Below are 18,846 nucleotides of genomic sequence, written 5' to 3' on the forward strand. Positions count from 1 at the left end.
GTTAACGTGCAAAACTATTCGGTTTACATTGAGTCTCTGGCAAAGTCTGTAAGCACAAGAGATCAACAGAGAGCTAGAGATGGGGACAATACTTTGAGTAAAGAAATTACCCCACCTCACCCTTTTAATAAAGACTAAGGGACAGATCCTCAAAGGTATTTAGTGCATTAACTCCCCTATTAAAATCAATGGAAGATACTCCAGCTCCTCAAAGGTACTTAGGAGCCTATCACACTTCAGTATCAACACTGCAATGCAGTGTTGAAATGAGGGTTTCTTTAATATAGCATTATGGGCCAAATTCACCGAGAAAGTGCTAAAGTTTTGTTAGCCTGGGACGTGTTCATCTCTACTGTATCTCTGTATTTGTCACTCCAATTTCCAGCTCCTGGGAAAGACACGCTTGTTCTTAGGCAAGCTGAATGATAGGTGTTGCTGACAGCTACACTTAAACCCTAAATTGTGCTTCATCTTCTACTGTCTCCAGTTCCCCTGAAGTTTCTGCATCTTTCAGGGTAGCCAGGATTTTTTTTTCTTTGTCATTTCTCATCAGTCACCACTAGTGGCCACTCTCCAACATGCATTGCAACACCTAATGTGTAGGTATCTTGTCATCCAGTGGAATCATCAGCCTCGACTTAAATGCCCCGTATATTGTAGGGGGAGCATTAGGTGCCTAAGAAAAGGATTCTCTGAAGCCAGCAAGCTGAGCAGGGAGCTGAAGAAGCTACCCACCAGTGAAATGAAGAAAACAAGGGAAATAGTTAGGCCCCAAAGGCTAAATCCCATTGACCTGGGTCTTGGAGCCTTGACTGACAGGCCACATCAAGGTTCCTCTCTGCTCAGGATTCTTAACCTCCTGGGGCTAGGGCCCTGAACCAGGTCAACCCTTTCTGGTGAAAAACCAGAGAGAGATTCCACTGACCAATTATAGCCAATTGCCCAGTAGTCAAAGCACTCACCTGAGATGTGGGATACCTGTTTGTTTGCAAATCTCTGTTCTGCCTGAGTTGGAGGAAGGATTGAACCCAGGTCTCCAGCAACCTTGGTGAGTACCCTGATCACCAGGCAAAGGGTATTCATGGCACTCTCTAGCTATCTTTCCTGTGGAAGCTGTTCCACTTTGTGTTAAATAATTACATATTCACTGGGCCAGATAAAGGTTGATGCCACATCCTGACGATTAGACCACTCATCTGGGAGACCAGCTTCAAGTCCCTGCTCCCAATCAGGGAGCATGAGGTTTTTGAACCTGGCTCTTCTGCATCCCATGGGAGTGCCCACATTTAATAGCTTTTGGATAGTGTGAGAAATCCTGGACTTAGTTGTCTTTTGTGTGTGTGTGTGTGGGGGGGTAGGTATGCGAAGAGCACACATTAAGCCAGTTGCTTCCAACATAAGTGTGAACAATTCTATTGCAGTCAATGGAATGGTTTGCACCTAGGGGTTAGTGCCAAAAGGGATTTGGGCACCTGCCACATTAGCTAACTAGCTTCTAAAGCCAGAATATCTAAAACCCTGTTCAGCTGCTGCCTAATCCTGGAGATGCTTTCAGTCTCTAGACACCCAAGTTTCCATTGATAAAGGGTTAGGATTTGGGCATATGCACTGATTCCTGAACCCAGCTCATGCTTAAGCCTCAAACTAGGGGTGCCCTCATGGGTAGGGCCCTGTCTGTGTTAAAAGTTATAAAGGCAAAAAAGGGCATAGGAACCTAGCTCCAGAAGGGGGCGGGGAGGCATGGCTATGAACCCTGAGCAGAGTGCAGTGCTGGACTTCAGTGCCTAGGCCCAAAGGGGTTTAGGCCTCTAACTCTTAGTGAACAGTGCCTAAACACATTTGAGGGGCTCAGCCCTAAGACCCTTGCCTCATCCCTACTGGCTAGCTTATGTAGCATTCCTCCCCCTGCCATGGGGTGGCTTCTTAGGTTCCCATAAGCTCCCCAGGCATTGCACAGGGAGCCTGTGGGAATCTAGGCCTTAGTAAATTTGGCACATTAGCTGCAAGATCAGCAGTCACTTGCAATATTTTGGAGCCCACACGAATTTTCATGGTGAAAGCTGCATGAGGTACTCTATACTTTTACATTTCAATACATATTGCTCATAAGCCTGCCCAGCTGGAGTCTGTTCCTGATCACCCTCCCACACCTGAACCCTCTGCCCCAGGTCAGCATGCCCTCCCACACCCTAACTCCCTCCCAGAGTGTACACCCCCTGCCCCAGCCCAGTGAAAGTGGGTGGGGGAGAGCAAGTCATGACAGGAGGGGAGATGGGGGTGGGGCACAAGGCCTCAGGGAAGGGGCATTTGGTTTTCATGAGACTAAAAAGTTGGTGTAGTACCTAATTACTCATGGTACTACACAACATGAATAAACTTAAGATCCTCACAGTTCATAGGTACAGTTGTGAGCTCTGGTATCATGATTGGCAGATTTTTTTTTCCCTACAGTGATGTGAAAAATACACAGCTTGGTTTGTTGTAACGCTTTTCAGATTTGGCTGCTCTTTTACCAGCAACACTGCAGCTGAAAGTTCCAGCCTTGCTTCAAAACCAGAATAGCGCATTACGCCCCCTTACTTAAGCAAATTGCATCATTCTAAATTATTGCTTCCATGCCTGATATACAGATGTGGCTCACTGAGAATGAGAATTCCAGTGTGGCTTTTATAAGTGGTTATAAAAGGCTTGTGTTGTTTTGCGTTGCAAATTGAAACCTTCAGGCCGTATGGTACTTCAATGACTATGTGTCTAGTGATTTAACAGTACTTAGCACTTTCATCCCTCTATCTCAGCACTTCACAAAACTAAGTATTAACAAACCTACTTTTACAGATGAAGAAACTGAGGCAAAACTTTTTTTTTTAAATTAATACTTACATGGTTGTAATCACCATAGTGTCTGAGCCCCATCATATTTTGGTTTTCTTACCTCCCCTGTGAGGTAGGGAAGTACTAATATCACTCATTTCTGTGCTTTTAAGGCTCTCAGAACACCCCTAAAGCAAGAGAAACTGATGAATGTGGGTGTGTACACACACACACACACACACACACACCCCTACCTACAGCTGCAGGTAGCCTGAAACAGTAACTAAGGCATGTTTGCAGTAGAGGTTTGTACCTGGAGTTAATGGACTGCCAGTTAGCATGTGAGTAAAGGCTCTTCTGGGCCCTCTGCAATCTGTAGTTCAGCCTAAGCTCATCCCACATGAGTTCATGTTTCAAAACTCTAGTGTAGATATACCCAAGAGGTAGGCAATGACATATTAATCCCAAATCAGGGCCCTGTGGAGTCCATAATTCTATGATGACTATATGGCATGTTTTCAAGGTGTCACAGAATGTGCAGCTGGGTACCCAGTGTTTATTCTATTTATCTGGAAGGATCTGCCATGCTCTCCCCATACTTCTCAGGGGAAGATAGAGGGATTATCTTTGCACTTATCAGGTAGCTGGAGGCTGGAAAGGCATAGCTAGGGCTAGATCCATCCAAAGAGGGATTTAGGTTCTTTAACCCCAAATTTAGATCCTCCAAACCCCTGCTCAGCTGCTAAATCCTGACCGCTAGCTCACAGTTAAGCCCCAACAGGATTCTCAAATGAGATTTTACCCCACTCCACCTATCACACCCAAGGAACCTAATCCCGTAGGCATGCTCTGAGCTCACCTAGCCAAGGAGAGAAAAGGTATCCCTTTGTAACCTTTACTTACTGGCTAAAGTGCTGACACAGAAGAGACCAAGGTTCAAACCTTGACTCTACCCAATACAGAGCAGGGACTTGAACCCAGGCCTATGACCCCCTACCCCGGGTGATGGTTTTCCCTCAGTTTCTGCAGGTGAAGCTGTTCTACCTTATAAAAACAACTTGAATAATCACTGGCCCAGAAGGCAGGTGGGGAAAATGACTCTGTAGCATGGTGGTTAGGGTACATACCACCTTTCTCAGCATTCCCTAGTGACTACTTAGGTGTGTCAGATGCAAGTTCTGCTAACGGAGATTCTTCTTGCACTCAAGTAGCTAAGACCCATCCCTTTTGAAGCAGGATCTGAATCATTAAGTTTATTAAATGAAATAAGCAGCCCTCTCAACACTTACAGCTACCTTAGAACAAGGTGCTCTATGATGCATCTTGAAGGCAAAATGTATTTGGCTCACACACACACACACACACACAAAATCTTACTTTGGAAGTTAAACTAACCCTTATAAAGTGTAAGTTTCACAAGTCTCTGTTTGGTTTCATTCCAACTGACTATTATAAAAGACATTTTGCCAAAGGCTGTTAAACTTGGAAGAATTTATTTTGTGGAGGACAAATGGCAAGCAGCGGGAGAGCGACACACTCCTGACACCTGCTATGCAACCATCTTCTCTCCAGTTCAACCCAATCACTAGAAATCTTGGCCACTCTCTTCCTTGCAATATCAGGGCAAGTGCATAAGGCATCCCTTTACTTCCTTAGAAAGGCCATCTGCATTGTGGGTAGCACCATGTAGGCTGAAGCATGACACAGGACAGCCTCTGTGGACAGGCAGGCCAGCCATTGGTGGAGCCTTAGCTCTGCCCTCACAAGTCATTGGCCAGCATAGCTGAACCAGCATTTGTGAGTGGGATGTTATTTACCACACACATAGGGCTAGTGAATGTTATTGCCCCTCCTCATTTCCAAGCAAGAAGGTAACTCAAGAGCAGGTTGTAACTGTCTTGTTCCCACACGCTCCCAAGGTAGCACAAATACATATAGTCTTTTGTCCGAGTCTTGTGGCAAATTCGAAATGGAGCCCTCGCAGAACCGGAGACTGAGCCAATACACCATCAGTTAAAATAGTGGTAAGAGATTCTGAAGTTAGAAGCAAAGCCCACACACCTGGAATCCATATAACCCTAGAGTATCTTTATTTGTTCTATAATTTAACAGTACACCTATAAAATAATTATAGCATTTCTTCATTTTTTTTGTTTTCATTTATAAAACAAGAATTAAATACAGTTTGAACCATTACAAGCTCTATTCAGTTTTTACATACAAACAGCCCCAAGGAGGAGCTTCATGCTGCAGCATATTCATATTGCAAGTTGGTGAGAAACCCTGCTTGGGTGTAGCTTAATAAGCATTCTTGCATATTTTTTCCTTAAATAATTTGTAGAGTTAATATAATTAAGAAGGGCCCAGAGAATTTCTATCTAGTTTTAACCACATGGGCCTGGCTTTACAATCTCTTCCTTCAAGGACACACTCATAATCCTAGAACCCTAATGGGTTGCAGGCATTTCAAACTCCCTCTCTACTGTCAAAAAGCTCCCAATAACCTAGATTCAGCAGTGCCCATTTGTATGGCTGACAGTGTAGCAGTACCAGCCTCTAAAGCAAGCCCTAGACTAGGAGTCTCCCTTGGCAGCTCTGACATTGTGTAACAACAAGGCAGAAAATACATGCAATGTAGCTGTAACAATGTAGGGATAACATACCTACCCGATCCCATCCTCCCCGTGCCAATCCCCATAAACCGATTGGTGAGCTCTAGCAGAGATCAGTACCAAAAGCCTCTTAAAGCAGCCTGCCTCGCATAATAGTGAACTATGCCATTGAACTCATAGCTGGCAACAGTTTGTAACACTTTTAACCCTTTGGATTGGTCATTCCTGAAGACGTTGCCAGAGAAGTGCTCCACAGGCTGATTTCACTAGCCCAGAAGTATTGCAGATGCTAAGCTATAAGACATGCAACAAGGTCACACATTAGTCTCTTGTATTAGTTTGTGTGCTCTTTGATTAACTTGCTGCATTTAAAGAGAAGACATTACAGCCACTGGTCTTAGACATCTGAACTGGAACATACTGAATATACAAACATGCTAAAGTTTGGTGAGTGAGTAACTTACTATGGACTTTAAACTAATTGAAATATCCATCGATTCATTATACCCCTATATCAAAAATGTAATGGGGCAACAGTGCTGCAGTAGTTACAACAGCTTATTCCTGCCCAATTTGTAAAGGATGGAACAGAACCCTTTCTCATTTCTGTAGCTGTGACCACATTCGACAATCACTTGCTAGCCTACTCTTCCCTCAACGTGACAAAGGTCACTTGATTCCCATTCGCTGTGTGGAAGATGCCACTCCCGACACCTGAAGAAACTGATATGTAAGGCAGCTTTTGTATTCAAAGCAACAATGACTGCAATCTGTCCTTTGTGCTGCAATGCTTTAATAACTTAAGTGAAATACTGCTCCTACAACTGTTTTAATACCCTCCCCGCAAACCCACCCCTCGCAGGAATAAATACACAGTAATAACTGGATGGGTTTCGGAACAAACTAAGGCAGAATCTACTGAAAGCCCACTCAAAACCTGTCAGTTTCATGTCAGGTGACTGACCTAGCAATCAAGTCTATTTACTCAAAAACACTTTAATCTAATCTTCGGAATATTCTGCCACAAGAAAAATATACATGGCTAGGTCTAATAATATTTTAAACAACTTTACTATAGCTAGGTTACAAAATAAACATTGCCGTAGAGACTGTGTGTGTGATATAGTCAAATTGCAACAGCACAAGAATCCATCTTCAGTCTGTTGACGGAAAAGCAGGGGCTGCTGAGAGAGCTGTGGCTGGCCTAACGTTCCCTCTCCCCGTGCTTATCTCCACCTCAGACAAGGAGTGCAGAGCCATTCCGTCATCCAAGGTGAGAGTTCCTGGATCAGGCTCACTGCCCCTCCCTTTCTTTGAGCACTGTACTGTATCCCAAAGCTGCACCTCACAGCCGCAGGTGGCAGCACCAAGCACTTAAATAGGAAGGTGAAAAGCTCCAGACTGAACACTGAGTGAGACGGAAAGGTAGCGAGACACATTTTCTTCCCACAGAAAGGACTGGAGTGTAGGGCAGAGGGTTTTTCCCACATAGTGGGAAATGCTGGATTCAGCCATCGCTCACCTAGATGATCATCAATCCCAAATTCGGAGAGGCCGGCTCCACCCTTAAGGATTCAATTGCAAGATGATTAGATCGGAAATATGCTGAGGTTTTATGGCAAGGTGCCTAACATAGCCCAGGCCAAGCTTTATTTCCAGTAGGCAAATGACAAGTGAGCCTTCCCTGCTAGAGAGATGCATCCTGAAGAAAGAAAACCAGACAATGAGTCTGCTCAGGGAAGAGGAGAGGCAGCAGCAAATCCGATGGGGTGATGCCAAGCAGTAGCCAGATACTTGCTTTCACTGTTTGTCAGAGTTGCTGAGGTTCACAGACATACACCTGCACTGCTTGACTTTCTGGATTTTCTTGAGTCTGAAAGGTGGATCCAGCTCAGGGCACTCCAGCTCCACAGTGAAGGAGGTGACTTTCTGAGGCTTGCAGAAAGCACAGGACTGGAAGGATTCCTCATCCTTTTTCACATGCCGGGGGATGTAGAAGGAGTTGCACTGGCCATAGCAGAAACGGTTGATGATGGTGCGGCTTATGCAGCCCTCCTCGCTGACAGTCTGCCGCAGGGGTTGGGTTTTGCACCAGTCACTTTTAAGGTACTTCCTCTCAGTGACCACCAGGGCCTCCTGGCTGGAGGCCAGTACTTCTTTGTTCAGATGCTGCCTCCTCTCCGAGTTGTTGCTTGTGCTATCTTTGTAGGGAGATGGAATTGCTCCTGCAGGTCGGTTTTTCCTGGTATCTGTTACTTTAACCAAGGCCGCCACCAGAAAAACAGATAAGGCAAGTTTCCAGAGCATCCTGCAAGAATAATATAAGTGACGGTTAGAAGACATAACACTTCAGCACAATTTGCCTTTATTTTATCAGCACAGATATTTTCCCATCACAGCAGCAGCTAGACAGTGTTCACTAAGAATTGTAGATATGGCTATTATACTCTTCATTCACTTTAGGAGAAAGGAAATGTTTTCTATTTGCCATAACTTAAGTCTGTTTCTTCTGCCCCGTTGAAGAAATCCCTGCCATCATGTCTAAAATCATCAAGTGTTGGACACAGGTCATGGCAATGAAGAAATGAAGGGACCAGTAGATTATCTAGTCTGACCTCCTGCTTAACACAGGCCACAGAATTGTATCCAGTTACTCCTGTATTGAGCCCAATATACAGATTTATTTCCATTGTATTTAAGTCTACATAGTTTATTAATGGAGCTGGGATATTAAGATTTAAAATCTGTTTAGTTCCCTAGCAGAACGGCTAGTTTTTAGCGCTCAATGGTCACCAAGTATGCCAGCAGGATGGGTTTCTGGCCACTGGGAGACACAGCCTGGCCAAGACTCACCTACAGTAAGAATTCACTACTTCTTCCAAACCTTCTAACTACCATTTTCTCATTGATAAATTGATCATTTTGCCACCTTATGGGTAAACTGCGCAAACCATCAGTTAACAGAAGCTAGACCTGAACTAACTTCTCCCCACCAGGAACAACTGGGAGACCAGTTGGCTAAGTTTCACAGGTCAAATAAGGTCTGCCAATCTCCTGAAAGCCTATCTGTGCAACCCCAGTCAGATGGGAAAGAAATAAAGTAAAATGCGACTTCACAGTATATAATCCTGTTTCAAGCTTTGGGGTTCCAATTCTAGTCTAGTTCCAAATCATAATACAGTCAGCTATCAAGCGGTGTCTACCAGAATAATCTCCTTCACATTTCTTCTGAAGTTTCTGGGGTTTTATGTATTTTGCTGTCAGAGTGAACTTATATATTCCCGAGTGGCTCTAAGCGGCCACAAAATTGAAAGACAACAAATGCACAACTATTACAAGGAAATATACAAGTACAATACATTGTTAATCTGTTGGACTCATTGCTACAAGGTCCTTTAGGTGAATAATTTAGTATGATTAAAAGAGAAGCACACATATATGGATAAGACTTTTTTTTACAAAGAATAAGCCAGTCACTAACTGAGACATTAAGAAATTTTCCCAGTTAGCAGATTATTCCATAATTGTCCATTACAGTTTCCTGCATCTGGAACTGGCCACTGTTAGAGACAGGCCACTGGATTTCATGAACCAGTCATCTGATCCAGTCTGGCAAGTCTTATGTTCCTGAAGGTCATCACTCTCTGTAGGAGGAAGTTAGGCCACCTGTACAGAATTCCCTTTGACACGTTAGGCCTAAACCTTCACAACACCCTCAAAAGTATTTCTGAGGAAATAGGAACAAGAAAATGTACGGCAATAGAGACACAAGAGTAGATTAGTATTGTGGTAAGTGACAGTTTCCTCTGATTTAGTACTGAAATGATCCAGTATGGTATAAGGAGATGCTGGGCTTTGGAGTTGGTAGAGACACGTACACACCTACCCACACCCCCCTAAATTAGCAAATAAACAAACTGGCTTGCAAAGGTACTAAGTGTCCATTGATCTCTTTGGTGCTTTAAATAAATGGCCTATTTTCAGCATGCTTAACATTCAGCACATTAATACTCAGATGAAGACTGGATAAAACTCTTGGAAAAGGTTCTCTGCAGATTCACCACCAAGACCACTGGATGTCAACCCTGGTATCCAAGCCAAAACCTAATCAGATAGCTACAGTCCCACATTTAGTTTCAGTTTGATATAGGTATCCCACACTTCCTCAAACTGATCTCACATTATTGTGCACTTGTAGCCGCACTCCAGTAATGGGTGAAATAATCTATCCCCATGTTGTTTATGAACATGCATTCTCCACATGGCTCATGACACATACAAAGCCCCACAAACAATTACAACTTCATGTCAGACAGACAGAGCCACTCCACTTACCCTATTGCTCTGTCCTAAACTAGGAGGTCCAAGTGTTGTGCATCCTTTTAGATCACCACATTTCTAACCACATGGGTGCCTCTTCAGAGCCGTGCTAACCTGCAAATCACTCCCTCTTAAACCCAGGCACTGTAAGCAGCACAAACTGTATTCAAGAAAACAAAAAGGTACATACAACCTGGTGACAGAAACATTCCATGCACTATATATTCCAGGTAACCACCACAAAAAAGAAAAGAAACCTCAATGAAAGCACAGCAGCATTTTGGAGAAGCCTACTCTATAGGTGCAAAAGTAACATGGTGAATGTTAAGTTGATTTTGTTTCTGAATAGGCTGGGTCCACTGAATATAGGCAGCTGGCAATAATGGGCCAGAGCCTCAGACCCAATTCCGTTCCACCCAAGATTCACAAAGGGGATTTAATCTGGCCACAACTGGCCAGGTGAGCATTCCTCCAGCAAAGGGGAAAAATCTCAATTAGCATAAAGGCAGTGGAGCCCATCTTCACACCATTCTTACCTGCAGTATAAAAGTAGAGCAGAGGTAAGCTTCCCTAGGACAATTCTCAGAGGGCATAAAGCTGCTTAAGGACCATAGCCAGCTGTTATAAGTGAAAGCAGAAGCCCCTACAATGCTGTAACTTACATAAGAGCTGGAGCTAGGGCACCTTGACAAACAAGGAGGTGTAACTTGTTCCCTGGCCCCACCCATTGCCACGTGCGTCTCGGTGCAGAAAAGAATTGCGCCCGATGTCTTTGGTTCAGCTGCATTTCTACTGCATGTGTTGAATTTGGAACTGTGAGATAGCGGACACTAGATCAACTTTGGGTTCTTAAAAACTCATGGAAACATACATAAATCATGAGATTAAAAAAAATGTTTATAGCTACAATGATCTATGGAGTCATAATATTCCCGTGAAAAATAAGCCCTGCCTTCTAACAAGCCATCAGGCCTCTATCACATGCCCTACAAAAAAGTGAGCTGTGGAAAGACAAAGTTTTGACTTCTAGTGATTTGCCTTTAAAATAAAAAAGCCTCCTGACTTTAAACCAGGAAACACAGCTCATAAAGTCAGGCTCCTGCTTTGCTATTCATTGCCATGGCATTTTGCAGCCGTTAAGGAGCAACTACTGCAGGAATAACACCAAGTCAGATGAGGTCTGACGGTATAACGTGTGGGGGGAGGCCCTACCCTGCTGCCAGAAGTCACACTTACTGATTAGAGGTTAAACATCACTTAGAAAAATATAATCATAATGAGTTCTCCCCCAAGGTTGGCTGCTACCATCAGCGCCCACAAGAGTCCTGGCGTAAGGACTATCTCCTAAGATCTAGCTCCCTTTGGTAGAAGGCTAGTCATAGAACGTCAGGGTTGGAAGGGACCTCAGGAGGTCGCCGTCTAGTCCAATCCTCTGTTCAAAGCAGGACCAATCCCCAACCTCTTGAATCTGTGGTGAGGAGGGAGAGAGAAGTTTAATAAGCCGTATCTACTCCAGTGAGTTAGCAGGAACGAAGGGCTTGTCTACACAAGCAGCGCTGCAGCTGTGCCACTGCGGCATGTCTGATGAAGACGCTGTATGCCGACAGGAGACAGCTCTCCCACTGACGTCACAAAAACCACCTCCGGGAGAGGCAACAACGACGTCAGCGGGAGCAGCTCTCACACCAGCACAGCGCTGTCCACATCAACGTGTCACTTATGTCGCTCAGGGATGTGGGGTTTTTTTGGTTTGTTTTTTGTTTGGTTGGGGGTTTTTTTGTTTTTTTTTTTTAAAAACACCCTGAGTGAAAGTTATCCTGACAAGAGTGCTAATGCAGGCATGGCCTAAGTAGCCGCGACTTGCGGCATTCCAACACCTTCTAACAGGGTGGGACATCACCAGACCCCTCCCATTCTATTGTTAGAGGGCTACAGTGGCAGCTTGCCAGGAGAACAAGCATTTAAGCTTGTATATATTTGTAAGACGTGAACAATGCTATTAACAGAAACTCAGATTCAGTGAAATTCTAGCCATTGCAGTCAATAACTGTTTTTACCAAGAGGTCACCCATTTATGCTCATCTGTCTCTCTGTAGGCTTCCTGGTCCCTTGGCACTGGATCTTCCAGACCCTTGTAAAGGTTAGTTGATAATTAAGGTTAATTTATTTGTAACTTATTGAAGTATTCAACTTAGCTCTGTAGTGAGTCAAGTACAATACATGTAGCCATCTAGGAACTTCCAGCTTACATATTATAATTAGAGCTGGTCAGAAATGTTCCAATGGAATGTTCTCCTGGCAGAACACACTGATTTGGCAATAGCAACGTGGGAACATATTGATTTCAAAATTTCATTGGAAAGATGTCTAGTTTCCTGTCAGCTCCCCCTGCTTGCTCCTCAGCAGCTCACCTGGTAAGACCCAGCTCCCCAGGCAGTGGTTTTCCAACCTTGCCAGCTCCTCGTTTCCTGGAAGGGGAGTGGGCAGGCTGCCTGGCTCTCTGTCTACTAGCTGAGTAGGCATGGAACTCTTCCACAAACACCTTAGATATTTTTTCCCCAAAACTGACTATTGAATGGAAAAAAAAAGTCAAAATCTTCAGCATATTTTGGGGAACAGAAAGTCCTGTTCCAGCTCAGCTCTAATTATGTTCTGTAATCTTAAGAAGCCACGTTTAAACTGCGATAACACAGCTAAGAGGACAAATTCAATCCTTGGATGTATAGGAATGGTAACAACAAACAGAAAGAGAGAGGTGTAATTACCTGTGTGTGGGCATAATGGAATACTGGGGCCAGTTCTGGTGTCTGCACTTCAAAAAGGCGGTTGAAAAACTTGAAAGGGTTCACCAAAGAGGCACAAGAATGATTCTGGAAAACCTTTTCACAGTGAAACACTAAAAAAGACTGATCTGTTTAGCTTATCGAAGAGGAGATATGATAAATGTCTATTCTATAAATACATACCTGAACCCTCTTCAATTTATCAACATTTTTCTTGAATTGTGGACATCAGAACTGGACACAGTATTCCAGCAGCAGTCACCCCAGTACCAAATATAGAGGTTAAGAAAAAACCCTCTATTCCTACTTGAGATTCTCCTGTTTATGCATCCCAAAATTGCATTAGATCTTTTGGCCACAGCATCACACCTAGATAATTAGTTGAACATGAGTTCTACCACAATCCCCAAATATTTTTCAGTCACTGTGTCCCAGTATAGAGTCCCCCATTTTGTAAGCATGGCCTGCATTCTTTGTTCCTAGTTTTATACATTTATATTTAGCAATATTAAAATGCACATTGTCTGCTTGTGCCCAGGTTACCAAGCAATCCAGATCACTCTGAATCAGTGACCTGCCCTTTTCATTATTTACCATCCCCTAATTTGTGTGTCATCTGCAAAATTTATCAGTGACAATTTTACATTTTCTTGCAGATCACTGATAAAAATGTTAACTAGCATATGGATAAGAACAAATCCCTGCAGGACTCCCACTGGAAACACACCAACTTGTTGATGATTCCATGTTTACAATTATAATTTGACACCTATCAGTTGACAAGTTTTTAATCCTTTTAATGCATACCATGCCTGTGTTATGCAAGTGGTCTGACTCGATGATCCCTTCTAGCCTTCATATCTAGAACTCGAAAGGGATATGCACATGGGGCCATAATTAAGGTCAGCCATTCAACTTTAAAATTTTGGGATCTCTATTATGGAGAGGTTTACTTTTCAACCTTTGTTTTGCTTTAGGGCTAGAATGAGGAGAGAAGTTATATGAAATAGCCATATGTATTTTAATATATATGCATGTTATTTATATATTCAGACCTTTAGCCGTTAATCTTTCCTCAGTATTTAAGATGAGGTAGTACTTCTGTTAAAGAAGAGACAGAAAATAAATCTGGAAATAACATGCCAAGTTCTAGCACTCAAAATAGGTGTGTGAAGCAAAGAATTCCTATTCTTTGCCATGGAGACAAAACGCTACTTTCTTCTTTTTTTTTTTTATTAGTTCCATTTGATTTTGGAGATTAGTTGAACTAAAGATGCCCAGTCAGGGACCTTTGTATGAAGAAAGGATCCAGTGCTACCTTCTCAAGTTAAGTTCTCCTTTGGAGACTTCTGTGCTGCTGTTATTTCATAGTAGCAGCATGAAGTCATCCGAGCACTGTACTGTATCCATCTTGTTGCAATGGCACTGGCCTTTATGCTAGAAGACCGTTCCAACCCTGATATTCTATGAAATGGTGGAAAGGGACCTCAGGAGGTCATCTAGTCCAACCCTCTGCTCCAAGCAGGACCAATCCCCAATTAAATCATCCCAGCCAGGGCTTTGTCAAGCCTGACCTTAAAAACTTCTAAGGAAGGAGATTCCACCACCTCCCTAGATAATGCATTCCAGTGTTTCACCACCCTCCTAGTGAAAAAGATTTTCCTAATATCCAACCTAAACCTCCCCCATTACTCCTTGTTCTGTCATCTGCTACCACTGAGAACAGTCTAGATCCATCCTCTTTGGACCCCCCTTTCAGGTAGTTGAAAACAGCTATCAAATCCCCCCTCATTCTTCTCTTCCGCAGACTAAACAATCCCAGTTCCCTCAGCCTCTCCTCATAAGTCATGTGTTCCAGACCCCTAATCATTTTTGTTGCCCTTCGCTGGACTCTCTCCAATTTACCCACATCCTTCTTGTAGCGTGGGGCCCAAAACTGGACACAGTACTCCAGATGAGGCCTCACCAATGTCGAATAGAGGGGAACGATCACGTCCCTCGATCTGCTGGCTATGTCCCTGCTTATATAGCCCAAAATGCCATTGGCCTTCTTGGCAACAAGAGCACACTGCTGACTCATATCCAGCTTCTCGTCCACTGTAACCCCTAGGTTCTGCTTAAGACTCTGCTTAAGGGTGTCTTTGATAAGTTTATTTTATTTTGAAGCGTTTGCACTTTGAGTTTCAGCTCACCAGGGGAGGCTTTTTTTCAGGCGTCTATCACCACCCATTTTGATAACATGACCAAACAACTAACATAACTAAACCACCACCTGAATGTTTGCAATGCTCTAGGAATCCCCTACTGTAAATATATGGGATTGTTGCACATGATGTAACCTCAACATTTTATTCAAAGCAAAATGACAAGTTACCATACTAAAAAAGTTATAAGTCAAACTTAAAATTGTAAGGCTTTTACTCTAGCCATGCATTACCTCCCTCTTGCAGTTTCTTGGTACAGCACAATCTTGAAATCTATAGTGATTGAGCTTCTGGCATAACAAGAGCTAGAAAATCCATACCTTTTATCTTATGGGTGTTTAGCAGCCCCAGCACCTCAGAATGAGAATCTATATAAACCCATATTAAAGGTTTATAATTAAAGGTGTATTAAAGATTATATGCTATCTAGATTCCTATATTGACATCCATTGTTGAAGTATCTGGTACCTCTTAGGAGTGAGGCAGACAGTTTTCTTTTTCAGACTACGAGGCAGAGTTATTTAAAGTATATATAAACCTTTGATGCTGTTGCAGTATCATTGTGCAAGGATACCACAGCAGAAATAAGCTTGGGTAGTATGGCTAGCAAGCGTGATTGTATCTTGCCGGTTGGATGAACTTTTGGATCCTATTTGCATCCTGCAAAAGCTTGTGAGTGACTGACTACAAATATTTTATATAGTAGTCCTAACATATTAATGTACACACTCTAAGCAGGTATATTACTTAACAACTTTTCCTTGCTATGTAGGATAAAGACTCTGGAGTTGGAATTTAATAGTTATCTTCCTTCTTTACATGAGTGAAAAACCCAAATTTTGTTTGAGAGTTACTTTGTATGGCTTCTAAAGAAGTCTGAGTGACTTAGTCTATCCGTATATTAATATCTTTAAAGTCATTTTTTCTCCTGTCATGTTTTTCAATTATACAAAAACAGATGTAGATCATAACATTTGGTGCTTGAGCCATGTCCTGAACAGATTATGCACGGCTATATAGGATGTCCAAATATAGATTAAAATGTAATTATATACCTAAGTACAAATATTACTTCTGTCCAAGACTATTTGAAATGCCAGAAAATGCACACTCTAGTTTTACAGTGGACCTGGTGAAAGGACTTGAAGCTTACAGAAAGTTTGAAACTGCAGTTTATTCATTTTTACTACCAAGATGGGTCGGTAACAAAGTGATGATTGTCTAGCGAGGTGTTTTAAAAGGGGCTGTACTACAGCCCATCCCTCATCCCAAATACTGGAAACTAACTTCGTTTTCCCCCAGTTCACACTGATGGCAACAATCGGCTGTCCCACACCTAGGGCATTGTGGCTTTGATTAATGCTCTGTTCTGTGATTCACCCTCTCTTGTTTTCTTAAGAATGTAAATATTTGTTCTTTCTGTATTTTAATAGTTTATAAGCTGGGCCCCTTATTGAGTTGAAATTCAATCACGGGGGATCAGTTGCCATGCAGAAACTGGGATTATGTGTTTTATGACATTAGCTTGGCATGGCAGCCTTCCTGGCCCCCAGACCTCTGCCTAGTATTGAATTATGGTTATGTCTCTAACTGAAGCCCAGTATTATTCTATTTCTCATCTTTTGTGGGAAGGAAGACCGGAGCTATCCTTCTGAATACATACCAAACCACAGGAGCCTGGATGAGGTACTTTAAATGTGCAGTGTAGGAAGACCTGTCATTACAGTCTTTCTGCTAATTAGTTTGATTTCCTTTGTCTAGACTAACCTAATGCAACAAATTTCATTTCATTTAAAGGAGCATCATTAGCCTTCCTTTTCCTGCCAAACGAGGAGGAGGAAAAAAAAAAAAAAAACTCACTCGCCTGGAATCTGGGGGAGACTCAGCTAAAACATTTGTCCTTGAATAAGCCACTTGATCAAGACTTCTCTGCTCTTGCAGGACCAGAGCCAACAGTAATGTCAGAAAACATAATCAAATCAGATAGCACTGGTATTTGCAAGGTATTTCAGGGAAAGTTACTGAGCAGTTTACTCTCTACCATCAATACTACAGGCAGAGTTCTTTGTAGTAATCACTTGTAAACAGCTATGTAAGTGCAATCTTCAGAGTGCCGCACAAGCATTAACTAAAGCTCACAACAATCTCAAGTTTGTTTTATCGGCCTCACTTTACAGAATATGTGATTTGCCATTGGCCTAGTAAATCTTGTGACAGAGTCAGGACTAGAAATCAAGCAACCCTGTGTCCCAATACAATGCTTAATCCCATAGAACATACTGCCTGGAAGGAGACCGCGCCCCTGTCCTTAGTTGCCTTATTTCAGGAATTTTATGCTGCATCTCAACCCTCACCGAGAAGAGTTTGGAAACTGAGTTGTCCGTCAGGGACAGTCCTTTGGAACTCTCCCTTGGCTAGGTAACAGACAATTGGGTAAAGAATCCATCAACATATTCAAAGGTCTGTTTTCTGGGCCCACTGCCATATGGCAAGTGGACAGAGGCAGATTTAACTCTGGAGAGGAAAAAGTGTATTCTCTGTAGAGGGCAGAAGTTAGCCCATGTTCATTTACAACCCCACTGTAAAATGGTAAATTCTGCATCTCCTTGTCTGTCCAGTACATGCATCCTGCTGGCCGTGCTTAAGAAACAGAATCAGAAATAGAAAGATGATAGATCTGATCACTCTTGAGAAGCCTTATGCTACAGTATGTGAGACCAAAGATATCGAGACTCCACTTCATGCCAGCACTTGGTTTGGTCTAAGTGTATTGAGGCATCCAACTGACCTGGCCAAGCCAGCTCTCAATAATCTGATTACACGGCTAGCTAGTTAACATGTTTCATCCATGACAGGTGAATACTAGACTGAATGCTTGTGCACAAGAGGAGGAAGAGAAAGAAAGAGAGCAAGGCTCACCGGGGAGCATAAGGGGCAGTCTGTCCAACAAACGGAACCCTTCATTTTATTCTACAACAAAAAAAAAAAAAAAAAAAAAAAAGAAAGAGTCAGACAACAACATCTGGGGCTTTGCAGACTATGAAGGTGTACTGGGCCTGCCGCTCTATGATGATCTGAGATGAAAGTTCTTAAGCTGCAAAGGAGAGAGAAAAAAGCTCAGGAGTTTTGGAAAGTTACTCTTCAGAGCTCAGTTGATACAATTATAAAAAATGTGCCACCCTATAAGCCAAACCTGTTTCCGAATGCAAACAGGTGGGACCAAAAATGGCTCAGCACCACTAGTTTGGGGCAGGTGCTGGGATAGTAAGAAGGAAACAGTCAATTGTTTGTAGTACATAAAGAGGTTATCTACAATTGAAAGGGGGAAAAAAATAGGAATTATTTCTAGACCACTGGTTTAAAGTAATTTGTATTCACTCGTGAGCAGTGACACTATATGAGGGGTCACAAAGGCCTACAGTTAGTGACCTTGCTTCAGTTTCTAGTGGATAAACAGTCACATCACCACAACTGGTACTGCATACTGAATAAGTATGGAGAATAAATTACCATCTCACCAATGAAGGTGGTTTCTCCAGGAGGTTATCCTTTACATTGGTTAGTTCGAGAAGTTGCTACCTGTGGTATATCAGTTCTGTGGATAAGAGGGACTGGACTGGGGTCCCCAAGAGTGTCAATCCAGCACCCTTCACAAGCAAAAGAGGCCCTGATTTTCAGGAGCGTGAGGTACCTGTGCCTCCAAAAGAAATGAATGCACAGCTGAAAGTCGGGCCTTAAATGTGCATCAAGGGACCAGGAAAAAAAGCAGTTGGCTCCAGAGTCAGAGCTTTTAAGTGTAAAAGAGGTCTCCCCTTGCTTCTCTCTCCAATCTGCTTCTCAAGTTTTCCCATTAATTTGATTAGGAAGACTGAGGCCGCTTTTAACCCTGTTGGGGAGCCAGGTCCACAATTCCCTGCTCCACTTTAATGGCACATCTCAATGACCATTTGAATGCATGTGTGTCCTTCCCAATATGGCTAACTGAAAATAGCCTCCTTTGGAGTCCATCCAGGTTCATTGGTGGCACTGGTGATCTCAAAAGTTCTGAGGTGCTCTCTCCCCGCAAATCCATGTATGGGCCAAGTTCAGAAGCCAGGTTTGGATGAGCTGTCTTGG

At 42.9% G+C, this 18,846-nt stretch overlaps 1 protein-coding gene across 1 annotated transcript in view; it reads right to left on the bottom strand.

Moving 5' to 3' along the window:
• Nucleotides 1–7,223: 7,223 nt before the first annotated feature.
• Nucleotides 7,224–18,846, bottom strand: part of GREM2 (gremlin 2, DAN family BMP antagonist) — a 47,366-nt gene continuing 35,743 nt past the window's right edge. The window contains exon 2 of the mRNA XM_077811863.1: nt 7,224–7,731. Coding sequence (XP_077667989.1) covers nt 7,224–7,730 — 507 coding nt within the window. The 5' untranslated portion in view covers nt 7,731. The remainder of the gene's footprint in view (nt 7,732–18,846) is intronic.

The sequence above is a fragment of the Eretmochelys imbricata genome, chromosome 3 (genome assembly GCF_965152235.1).
Source record: "Eretmochelys imbricata isolate rEreImb1 chromosome 3, rEreImb1.hap1, whole genome shotgun sequence".
NCBI lineage: Eukaryota > Metazoa > Chordata > Testudines > Cheloniidae > Eretmochelys > Eretmochelys imbricata.